Source organism: Taurulus bubalis (assembly GCF_910589615.1).
Source record: "Taurulus bubalis genome assembly, chromosome: 1".
Lineage (NCBI taxonomy): Eukaryota > Metazoa > Chordata > Actinopteri > Perciformes > Cottidae > Taurulus > Taurulus bubalis.
This window is the reverse complement of record NC_136589.1, coordinates 23,567,139-23,579,690: the sequence shown is the minus strand read 5'-3', so window position 1 is coordinate 23,579,690 and position 12,552 is coordinate 23,567,139. Positions and strand designations below refer to the sequence as shown.

Below are 12,552 nucleotides of genomic sequence, written 5' to 3'. Positions count from 1 at the left end.
GTTGTATTCTATTTTGCTTCCAAAATCTGGAGTAACTCCAACCTCTTATGAATTATGAGGGAAGCCATGCATACAATAGGGCACAAATAAAAAAAACAAATACAAAAATCACTTCTAAAGATTACAAAGGGTTGAGGCAAAGCTTGAATATTGTGATGGAAACCAGGGACGCCCCACTACCTTCAGGATTACATTTAAGATATAATGTGTCATCAGGCATGTTGAGAGGGTTTGTTGGCCGTTTTCTTCCCCCCGTTCCTATATGAATCCTTTTAGATACGAGACAAACAAGTTCTTTTGTTTTAGAGAGAAACGCAGCTGGAGTGCTTCCACGGTTCATGGGATCGTGTCGTTAGCTGTCAGCCGGTAGACTGCGGCCTGCCTGATCAGTCTCACGTCTACCACGCTATATTCAGCTGCCCTTGGGGGACCACCTTCGGCAAACAGTGCTCCTTCACCTGTGGATCACCAGCCATACTACAAGGTAAGCCATAGATATGGCCATCCTAATATAGTTCATTAGTTCTGGTCTGGTCTTCTCTGTTGTTAGCAGGGAAGATTTGCCACCTTTTATGCAGACGTCTGATAATGTAAATCATTATATTCTGTAGATATTCTTCATTTCATTATTCTTATGTCTATTAGAGTTCAGGTTGTGCAAGGTCAGTTTAACAGATAATGTCTGTGAGAAGTTTCTGTGAGAAACGTTCCTCAAGGTTCCACGATTTGCACTACAACACTCACACCTGTTTATCAGTATATTGACATTAGGGAAGCAGACTGGTCGTTGCACGTTCTAGGGTTCTAGCCTTGTGAGAAAAGATGAGGACACAATTCCCCTCCACTTAGACAAGTTAAAGCCAATAGAAATGTTGGATGTTCATGACGGAATTTTTATTAAAGAGCCGAACTTCCGGCTGTTCGGGTGTTTTTGGACAGTCAACCTGCGTGTTGACTGGACGACTCCCTGCTATCGCGATTGCAGCGCTTATTACTTTACTTGTGATCAAGGAACATAAACTCCAAGAACGAGAGAAGTTGTTTGGCTAAGTTCTTCCGGAGGCTACACCAGGCATCCAATAACTGACACACGCTTTCACGTCCAATCAGTGTTGATGGGATACGTAGTCAACTGTAAAAAAAAAATCTTTGCCGTGTGCTACATTGACAGAGAAAGAGGAGTTGTTCTTCTCGCGGAGCTGTGAAGGCAGAGCCTACATGTACCAGGATGCATTGCGCGCGAACACTGATTGGACATCCACATAAACGATGGCCGATTTTCCCTGTAAACAGCAATGCATCGAGAAAAAACGACTGTAAAAAAATCTGTTCACACTTCAGAGAAGTGCTTGGGATGACCATGCAAAGACATATCTGTTATAGAAAAAAAAGTACTCAAAATGATGATACTAATACTTCTTATTCTCTGTTTACAAGATAAACTGATTACTATAAATTTGAGTGACCTCATTTGACGAACTGATTTTCTTAGCCTCCCGCAATTATTCCGACAGAGGCCGTCGACGGGGCCACGCTTTTTCAGTCAGACACACCTTTCAGTCCCGGAATGTTCTCTGCTGCTGAGACCAAACAGTTACAGCTCAGTGTGGTGAGCTCACAAACCCCCAACAAGATGCTCCCACTAGTCACGGTCCATAAAATGAAATGCACATTAAACCTTGATTTTACACAATTACACTTTAAAATTGCCCCTTTTTTACAAGGCGCATCCTGTGAAAGTTAAAGACAGCTGCTTTTTTAAAACTAATTTGTTTTAAACACTAAGACCTGGGGAACTAATCTACAGTGTTGCCATAAAAATCGCAGAGGGAATGCCATTTACAAAATCACAACCACGGCTTCTCTCGTCTCCTCACAGCGCTCCTCTTTGCTTTATGGCTTTTTAAAACGTCAGTGTGGATTGCAGTTACTTAAAATTCAGGATGAACACTGACAGAAACATCTACATGGCATCGTCCCGCTCACACACGAACACATTTGGCACAAATTCCCTCCACTGGGATGTCCACAATGTTATTTAAAAACACCACTTGCACTAAAATGAGTCAGAACAAATATTGCCCGTGGCACCCGTAATTAGGAGCACCGCCACACACGCACAAAATCATAGTTACATACTAAAATAGAAAATAGAAAAAGCACTGCCCCCTCTCTGGTAATGCGAGTTACGCAATGTAGTGGATGCTTCTTGAAGCGATTAGGTGGAACAAGCTCGATGTCCACACTCCTGTGTTTGTGGTTCAGAAAGCCACCGGGAACGTTTAAATGTCGCAGTAGAGTCAGCAGTCAGAACCCATGTATTCACGACCCTTGAAACACAAGATAGGCACAGATATGATTCTATTTGTGGCTTTTTGGGGTTTGGGAGAAATGTGCTCGAAGGCCGTCATGTGTCACTCGGCTACAAGGAGCACAATGTTTTCAGCACACACCAGCGCAGCTGTGATTGATTTAGATCACCGCAACGCCAGCGCAACGTTTTAATAAAACGGCTTGAAAAACTGTGATGCCATGTTAAAGATTCATTACATTTTATAGTCCCAGTAAAAAAAAATGCGAAAACGGTTGAGACGCAGGCATCATGTGAGGCGATGCATGTTAGCTGTGGGCAACACATTTCTCTTCATAACTGTACGAGGCAAAAGGGGAATGTTTAGCGGGACAGAAATGAATCCATGCTGTTGACCTACTTGAGCTTCTCTCATGTTCTTCTTTGTGTTTGGGCTGTACGGAGTGTAGGGCCCGCTCCAAACACGCCTGCTCCCAACGGGCACAATGAGTTTGGGGCCCACTTGGTGTTAGCAGCTTCTTTAATAACCGTGCATGGCAACAACTTCCCGCTCGACACTGCGCTTTTGTTGCACCCTTGAAACGAACTGTCCACAAACACGTCCTTCTTCAGTTTTGCAACTTTTATTTAACAAATCCCAGTTTAGTAACAAGCATACGTTTTGTCTTCAGCCAGTATACAGCACGTCTACTTCACTTCTTTCTTAAAGAGACAGCGCTCTTTTCTAAGCTGCATGCAATACTGTCTGCCCTTCACAGCCAGTATGTGTACAGGTAATGTAATGTTCTCAAACATTGGAACAAAAACATATGACTTAACTTAAACACACAATTTAAAGTAAATTGTTAGTAATAGACACAGTTGTATTACATTAGTAAGACATATGAAATAACATATTTCAGGGCGCTACACTTTCTTGGGCCGTAGTTGTGTCGCCCCCCCCAAATAACGGTTAATCACGGTCAGAAACACCAACAGCAGACTTTACCGGTAGGCGAAGGTGGGCATCCGTCTACAAGGGCTGATGTTTAGGGAGGAAAAGTATTGATTTGTGTTTTCCAACTCATTGTACTACAAAATAACTTATATAGTATACTTTTGGGGGCCTTTTCTATTATTCATTAAACTACCCAGCATCATATGAGAATTGAAAGCTCCACCTTGAACAGACATTAAGTAGATATAAGTACATTGTGCTGATAATGTCTCGCTTTCGTATTAATAGAAAAAAGTTTTTGTTCTACCACTGCCAGTGCCAGGTAGGGAAAGGGCAAAAACGGCCAATTCCTCGAAACATCAGTGAGTTACACTTAACAGAGGTCATTTCTAATTTGGTCATAAGTTAGTATGGCAAACTTTGAGTCTAGTTTTAAATGAAGAACAGTTTGGTTTTAAAGTTAGTGAATCCAGCAACATAATGGAGTGAAACTTGAGCAGTCAAAGAGTCGCAGTCTGCCGACTGCAGACGGCATGCTTGACTCAGTCTGCAGCGCCCTGAAGCCCCGCCCCCACTGCTGCACAGAGCAATGCTTATTACAAGTTTCTTAAAATTGAACATTTTGCGTGTCAAAATGGCACCAACTTGGCACCAAAGTCAAATAGACCATTAAGCAGGGTATGGTTTAGGGCAGGCTTACTTTGATTGACAGGTCGCTGCCGCTACCAAAGACGTATACGGCGTGTCTACGTCACTCCTCCACATTTCAAACATTGTAACTTCCGTTCACTCGCTGCAAAAAAGAAGAACTCAAGGCTTCAAAACGGCGGTCTAAAAACCAACAGGTGACATCACAAGCAGTGTACGTCCACCTCTGACATTATTGAAGGTTGTGGAGTCAGTTACACGTTGGCGACTTCATGACTCTTTACTTGATATTGATATTTCAGCATGTCACAGAAACATTTATAATTAAAAGTTATAGCTATTTTATAATGTAATTGTTTTCACAAATACACTACATGTATTATAATATTATTTCCCTATTAGCTTATTTTCTCATTGCAGAGCTGTCTTCATCTGTTCCTCTGCTCCATCAGGCCTCTGGTATGGCTCGGCTTGGGAGCTGGTTAACAGCATCTTTATCCAATCACATTTCACCTCTCTTTCTATGTGGTAGAGTAGCCTGGTTAAACTATATGAAACAGCCTTCTAGAGAGTCTTGTCACAGGGCTTGCGTGACCATTCACATGCGCTGTGATTGGTCAGTGACGCTAGAATCTCGAACCTAGAACCTAGAATCTCAGGATATACTGGATTTACTGATGACGCCTTTCCCACAGAGGGTTACTGAGGGTTATGTGCGTCTGGTGAGTGAAATGCTGGTTGTGTTACTGTTTTTTTACATTTGCTGTCATATTTAGTCATAAACAAGCCACAGCGCTGTTGTTGCTGCTGGACTGGGGCTGCTGGTCCCGCGCCAAGGTGCACAGCTGCGCCTGCGATGTCTTGCAGGGTCTTGCAGGGTTTCAGTGCCGCGGTTTTGTTGGATTGTTTTGTTATAACTGAATGTATTAATTATTGTTAATTATTGTTGTTGATTTGGACAACATGCATTGTTGTTGACCCGACGGGGGTGGGCTGGTCAAGTCGGTCAGCCAGGATGCAATTCACTGTCAGTGGTGACTGTTCAGATTTTATATTGTCCTGAAGTAACGTCCCATACAATATGTACTTTGAATCAGTCACTGGCAAAATGTTGCAGAGATAAAAAAAGTGATCCTGAAGTGAATAGTGACTCTTAATAACTCTGGCCTCTGACCATTCAGCACAAGCCAGAGCGTTACAATACAAACCAACATAGCGAACATAGTCAACATAGTCAACTAAACAAAACCAATTTGATACAATTTATTCATATAAGTGAAACATAAAGCTTGTGCCCTGAATCATCCACTGACAAACTGAACAACAAACTGAACCAAAAACATGAACATAAAACCTTTCCTCCCTCTGCCCCCACCGCCACCCCCACACCCCAGGTGACAGCGACAGGTTGGTGTGTCTGGAAGACGGCCTGTGGTCTTTCCCAGAGGCCTACTGCAAGATCGAGTGTCCCGAGGTTCCCAACATACCCGCCGCCAAGCTGCTGACAGCGGACTGCGTGGCCTCGGGGCACGATGTCGGCTCCGTATGCCGATACAAATGCAGCCCAGGCTTCTATGTCATAGGGAGCCTCAAGAAGAAGACGCCGAGGTCAGTGTTTTGGGACGGGGAGTAGCGCACCCCGCAGCCAGTGTTTGGAGGGGCATTTATACTAGCATCACTCATAAAAATAATGAATACATTTTTTTTTTATTAATAGCAGTGCGTGGCATCTTAAATCATCCATGCTAAACCTATATCATCTCCTCTTTTGTTTCTTTCCAGTGGGTTCTATATGATTGACAACTTGAATTATCATATAGATTGATTTTATTTTATTTTTCGGGCATATCATATTTTTTTTATGTAAAAGGATATAAAGATGTTTTAAAAAACACTATGAGAAGAATGGATCACACGCTGTGGGAAAATCCTTCTTTTCCTTTATTTTACAAGACTCCCGTTACGCACTGCTTGATGAAATTAGCTTATTTGATTTAGGTATTTTATGCAATGACGTAACAATGCATCACATGAACACCAAAACCTTAATGTTATATATAAAATAATAATATGGGTACAATATTTTGTGGTTTGGTCCAACACCTGCGACACTGTTCGGTTTCGCTCATATTCAGGTCCAATAAAATATGTACTGGTGTGTCATTACTTAGCCAATCGTGTTTGTTTTGGGGTAAGAAGAAAAAATAAATAGAAATTATCCTTTATTAATCCCCTTGGGGAAATTCTTCTCTGCATTTGACACATCCTTGGTTAAGGAGTAGTGGGCTGCCCTCTGAGGCGCCCGGGGAGCAGCTAGTTGGTCCTCCTAACAGGAGGAGACACAGCCTCTGGGTTGGGCTGAGTTTAATATCCTGCTTTCGATGGAGTTCTTGTGTATATAATACACATTGTCCTCGCTGCCTTGAATCGCCGTTAAAATGCAGTGTATCTAACAAGATGACTTTTACTCTCATATGAGGCAGTATAATTTTTTTTTTTTTTTACAGTTTTGTACACACTAGATTTCCACCCAAAACGGTGGAAAACCATCGTATGTAAAGCTCCATTTACAGCTGGGTATCGTTTAATGAGTTACTCTTTCTCAAACATAATCTGCAAACATTTGAATAACCCCCAATGCTTTATTAGTCCAACATGTGAAAGTGAACAGCAGCAGCTATTAAAGAGCTTTAAACAGGACTGTTACTCTCACCTTTGACACCATGTACCCACACACACACACACACACACACACACACACACACACACACACACACACACACACACATAAACTACGTGCACCACACCGGAGATCTTTTTTTTTCTCCCTGTAGGACTGCACTGAACAGAGGTGATGAGTGCATACTGATCGGGAGGGAGTTTGTTGTTGTTATTGTAAACCTCAATGTTTCTGTATTAGTCTATGATACTACACAAGAGGCTTTCAGCCACCATGTTACATTTATTTGTTCTAAACTCATCTGTCAGGTTAATTATGTCTGTGAAACATCCTCTGAGCCAAATATACGGCAGTATGCTTAGAATTCAGGAAAAAAAAACTATTGACCAAGAATCAAGCATGAGCATGAACTGTAATTTTGGCCCAAGTATTGCTCACATCACAAAAAAGAAAAAGTAACTCCTTGAATGCAATTTAAACTGGTGTTGTTCTTTAGGATTTAGATCCCTCAGAGATTCACTCTTTTGCGCCTGCTGTCTCTAGGAAGTACTTCAAGTTGGAGTGCCTGGAGGGCGGGCAGTGGGAGGAAACTAACTGTGAGCCGATATCCTGCCCGGCCCCACCTGATGTATTCCAGGGCATGTACACCTGCACCAACGGCCTGTACTACAACACCGTCTGCACCCTGCAGTGCCCAGATGCCACAGAAGATGTACGATTTTAGACAGCTGTCCAGTTTGTTTGTTTTTTTCTAATTTTTGGTCACATCATTATCAAAAGTCAAGTTTCGATCAGATAGACAGAGTTGAAAAGCTTGAGTCTTTTATATTGGATGCATGGTGACGGTGTAATAAAAAACATCTTGCGATGGGATCATACCAGCTTTGGCGCCAAAGCGGACCAGAGGCAAGTGGGAGGGACAATGGCCTATTCCCTCTACTTTTTTCCATTTTCAAATTCAGCTTTAATTTAATCTCAAATTAGACAGTCTATAAGAAGTGGAAGTAGTCATCGTGAAGTCACCCATTAATTTGTGGACTACCTGTTTGAAGCCATGATTTGACCGTTGCCATCTCGGCTTTCTGCAACCAGTGAATGGAAGTGACCATATTTGGAATGCGGAAGAGTGACGTAGAGATGCCACATACAGCTCTGGTAGCGGCAGCAACTTGTCAATCCCAGTAAAGTATACTTCGGTTTATGTTTTATTTGACTCAAAATTGAGCATTATTTTCTAAATAAACATCATGCGGTATTGAAGAAGACTTGTAACTACAGAGTGAGACCATAAACTCATGTTTACAATGTTTACTGAGGGAATAAATCAAGAGTCATTTTCTCATAGACTTCTATACAACCAGACTTATTTTTGCAACCGGAGGAGTCTCCCCACTGCTGGTCAGTAGAGAGAAGTTTAAGACACTTCTACATCAGCAGATCAACTACTCAGCTGTAAGGTGTCATGACTGCATCCTAAACGGTGACAGAAATATAGAAATCTGGCAAAACCCCCTCGGTGGTAGTTCCTACTCCAGTAGGTCTCTGCAGAACCACATTTTCGTTGTGAGCAGTTTCATCGAGGAACTGCTTTCTTTCCACCGAACTGCATCACTGACGTTGCAGCTCAGCCGAGAAGGATGCCATTAATGTAGTGCCAACTTGCTCAACTGGGCCGAGTGCCATCTAGTTCTATTATATTGGAGAAAAGGCAGACAAACTCTTTGCCCAATATCTCCAACACTTAGCATCTACTAAATTATGGTTGGAACTAATAGCTGTCTGCACATAGTTAATTGAGGACCACAATGGATTTTAGTATCTGTCTTTGTCTCCAGAGGGAGATCCACTGCACTAAGGTAGGGGACTGGACCGCCGAGTTCACCATGTGCTCCAAGCTCCAGGGATCGTGCTCTCCCCCTGCAGATCTCAACTCTGTAGAGTACAGCTGCGACCAGGGGATGGATGTCGGTGAGTGTAACCTTCTTTGTCAGGGATGAGAGTGCAATCCATCAAAAATAAACAGCCCTGATTATACTCTCTCCCTTCTGTTAAACCAAATAAAGCCAAGCACAGGAGGTCGTCTTGTCGTTGGCTTGTTGGCTCACACGCCACTAGACTGAATAAAAAAAGCAAACAATCACACCATAGCGCTATTTCATAATTGTCTATAGTGTTTTTTGTATTCTATTGTTAAAATTCAAAATTTGGGGACAGAGGTGTATTTCTAGACATCTCACTGTACTGAATCAATGCAAATATAAGTAAAATATATATACTATATATACACTCTACTAACTATACTATCATATACTCTACTAACTTAGCACAAAATTAAGTTTTCTTTATTTTTATCTTTTTGGGTGCCCAGTGTTAAATGAAATAAGTGCTTTGAATTTATGCATTTTTAAGTGTGTAAGATCTGGCACCATCTAGCAGTGAGGTTGCAGAATGCAACCAACTGAAACTTCTCCAGTGTGCCAAGCGTGCAGGAGAACTAGGATGGCCGATGCAAAAATGTGAAAAGCAAATGGCTCTATCTAAAACTAGTGTAGAAACATGTTGGCCAGTTGGAGATAAAAATAACTAATTATTAGGTAACCAAAACACAGTGATTCTTATTCTTGGGTGTAAAAGCCCTATCATAGTAATGGTTTTCAAAAGTCCAGACCACAGGTGACCGTGTGGTCGTTTTTTCCTCAATGTTTGAACATGAATACATTCAACAGATGCTAATGAAGGTTAGAGGTAAGTGTTATTTGATTTATTTTTTCAAACTTTTCCATGTAGGTGCTGTTTGCTACCCAACATGCATTGTGGCTGGAGACATGGATCTGCATGACCCGGTGGTTCTGCCCAATGGCACTACAGTTGACTCTTTACAGCACTGGATGCTGCCCACCAAAGTCCAGGTGAGAAGTCTGAGGAGGGGAATTTACCGTGGTTTGGTTTGTCTCCAGTGATTCTGTTTGACTTCAGTTCTAGTCTGTTCTGTACCATCACTAAACAAATACGTTTTTAAATGTGTCCAGTCCATACGACATGATTGGTTGATGTCTTTATTCTCGGTGCCAAAGCTCAGAAAATCTACCTAGTTCCAGGGAAAGAAATGACGTTCCTTTTTTTTACTGCGTAATATTATCTTTAGGTATTCATGACAAAATGAACAGTAAAAAAATAAATAATTCACACGCCCCCGATGTGTGGAGTCCTTTAGCCGTAGTCAACTTTAGCTCATTCACACGTTAGCATGGTTTACTAGCACGTTAGCTCACATTAGGTTACGCAAAGTGACGCTTCCGATTATGCAACCCTCAATCTGCAGTTTGAAACGCAGGCTTTCTGTTCAACAATTAGTTGTGACCGAAATATATCGAACAGTTTTCACAGGCTGAGCAGCTTTCCATGCGAGAGCCCCCTTAAATGTACACACGCTGAACCGTGGATGACTATTCCTTCAAAAATATTTACATCCCACCCCGTTCTAAATGATTTTTGGAGGATTCTTCACGGACATAATTTTTGAGGAAACATCAAATCCTTGTAATTTTGGCTTTTTGGCATGACCATTGCACTGCTGCAGCTCTGAATTCAAAAGATCTACTGTTGGCAGCTTAACTGCAGTTTTTTAATGCAGTTTTCACAGAGTCAGTCAGGGAGAAAAAAATACATTCTTGTCAAACTGTATATTCACAAACTGGTATTTGACATATACGTCTATGATTCAAATCAATTTGATCCAGCTCAATAAAACACAAGGCTTAGAGGAAGGAGTGCCATCCAGATTAGCTTGCAGAGCCGCTTGCACCTGTTGCTGTTTCGCATTGCACGACGCGGCACGATGTGGTGAGAAATGAGACCGCCCGATTGGCTTGATTAACCACAATGGAACAACGGGCCTGTGGATTTGCTACCATTCGGAAACTCTTGGCAGGCTTTCGTGAAACGCTCATTGTTTTGCTCGCTCGCTGCCATGACAAACAGCATGGAGTCCCTTCTGACACAAAAACACCCATCAGAATGAATAATGCATCCTAACATCTGGTGGTCTGAACAACAGCATGGAGTGCACTGAGCTACTGCTGCAGACAGACTCACTGAAGCCAAGTTCATTTCAGTTGAAGACAAAGACAACTCATTTTGGGGGATGGACAACGTAGAAAAACAACAAACATTCACTGCTATGCATGTTTACAATGTTACCTTCATAATTAATACTTTACCTCTTGGCCTTATTTTGCAACATTGAGAAACAAGCGGAAAAGTGCGACACCAAGGAAAAGGGTTTGTGCTTTGTTAGTTTAGAGCTAACGGTGTGTTAAAAGACAGTTTTGCGTGATTTGAACTACATGTACCTTCACATTTTCAAAAGGAGCGAACGTGGAAAAAAACCATCAATGACATGTCTCCAACAAATGTACCGTGAAATCGGTCAATAGGTGGAGATCATTTCCAGATTTTTTCTAAGAGAGATCAATGATTAGCCTTATTTGGACTCAGGTCATGTCCTTTGAAGTGCCACATGGTCCGACCCCACTACGTAAAGTTGCAGTGAAAATTTTAGGGATTGAAAATTGTTTTATATAAGACCTTTTCCAGTGGAAGTAATATTTCTTTAACCTCCATGAGACCAAAAATACTTCCTGAATTGGACATATATTGCAACAAATGTAGTAAAACAAACACAGAAATGATTTATCAAATTAAAGTAAATTTGAGTAACCGAGAATGCCTAACGATCTGTCAAATTTCAGATGAGATTTCATCACAATATGTGTATATGTGTTTCATATCAGATGTTTGACTGAATCATTGGCAAGACAGTATCTTTAAAAAAAAAGAAGAGAAATTGGAAAACATTTTTAATTCCCGGCTGCACCGGCTAACCGCACACTATCACACAACCAAATCCCGCTCGTGTGTATGCAAGAGTGTGTTTGTTATCATTCAAGTGCTTTTGCATTACTGGAAATCGCAGGCAGATAGACGAGAGTAAAGGTTCCAGTTGACGTCAAGCCTTTCAGGAAACACACATCTCTCACACACGCAGTGTATACAAGTCACAGTGAACTCATAGGAATGTCAGGTCTTGGGTGCTAAGTTGGATGGCTGTTATTTGGCCTTTTTAAGGTGGGTCGTGTTACCCAATATCATATCTCAGGAATCGCTTCTATGTTAATGCTGTTGCAAACACTGCTCTAGTTTCGCCTGACTTTTTGGGTGGTCAGCCAGCCAGCTAGTCTGCCCTTGCCAAGGTCAAATACTTGGACGGGGGTCTGGTTACTTACGCCATATCTCTGGCGCTGCCTCCTGGTTTCAAGGCATTGTGTTATCTTGAATCTCAGACTCAGGTCTCCCGCGCTGGGTCAGGCTGCACAGGAAATCACAGGGGAAGGATCCACTTTCTCTGTCCATGTTTGTTAGTCAATCAGCTATCTGCTAAACACCTTGTAAATTCCCGGGGTCAAATAAATAGACGACCAGAGCCTTGCACCGGATTTCACCCTGCAACTTTGAATTTGGCATCCACTTGGTTTTCATGCTGCAAAAAGCTTTAAATTGTCATAATGTATTGCATATGTTCGTGACAACGCTACAATATCTGCAATCAGAATGAGTGCAAGATGTATTCATGTTTTATATAACAGTTCAGGGTAAGGCAGATCAAGTGCTAGCAGATCATTGGCAAATAAAGGTACCATTACAGCGTAATTTACTGTTTCGTCATAAGAAATAAAGTTCCCATAGAATTAGTGTTTTTGTTGATCTCCCTGACCTTTTTTTTCTCCTGTTCTATAATAAGGCAGAATGAACATTGATGACACTCCGTGAGCTTTTTCCTCCACACTATTTGGCCAAAATGTCAACTTTTTAGACATTATTTTATAACAATCCAACAGAAGTATCAATTATTTAATTTTTTGCAAATGCATGCTCCCAACAATACAATAGCTTCCTTAGGTTTGAGCCACTCCAACA

At 41.6% G+C, this 12,552-nt stretch overlaps 1 protein-coding gene across 1 annotated transcript in view; it reads left to right on the top strand.

Annotated features, from left to right (window-relative positions):
- The window catches only part of pappa2 (pappalysin 2), a gene marked incomplete at both ends in the record, with an annotated part of 78,419 nt that overhangs the window by 53,854 nt on the left and 12,013 nt on the right, over positions 1-12,552 (top strand). The window contains 5 exons of the mRNA XM_079228689.1: positions 307-484; positions 5,291-5,504; positions 7,120-7,288; positions 8,412-8,544; positions 9,364-9,485. Of these exons, the coding sequence (XP_079084815.1) occupies positions 307-484; positions 5,291-5,504; positions 7,120-7,288; positions 8,412-8,544; positions 9,364-9,485 (816 nt within the window). The remainder of the gene's footprint in view (positions 1-306; positions 485-5,290; positions 5,505-7,119; positions 7,289-8,411; positions 8,545-9,363; positions 9,486-12,552) is intronic.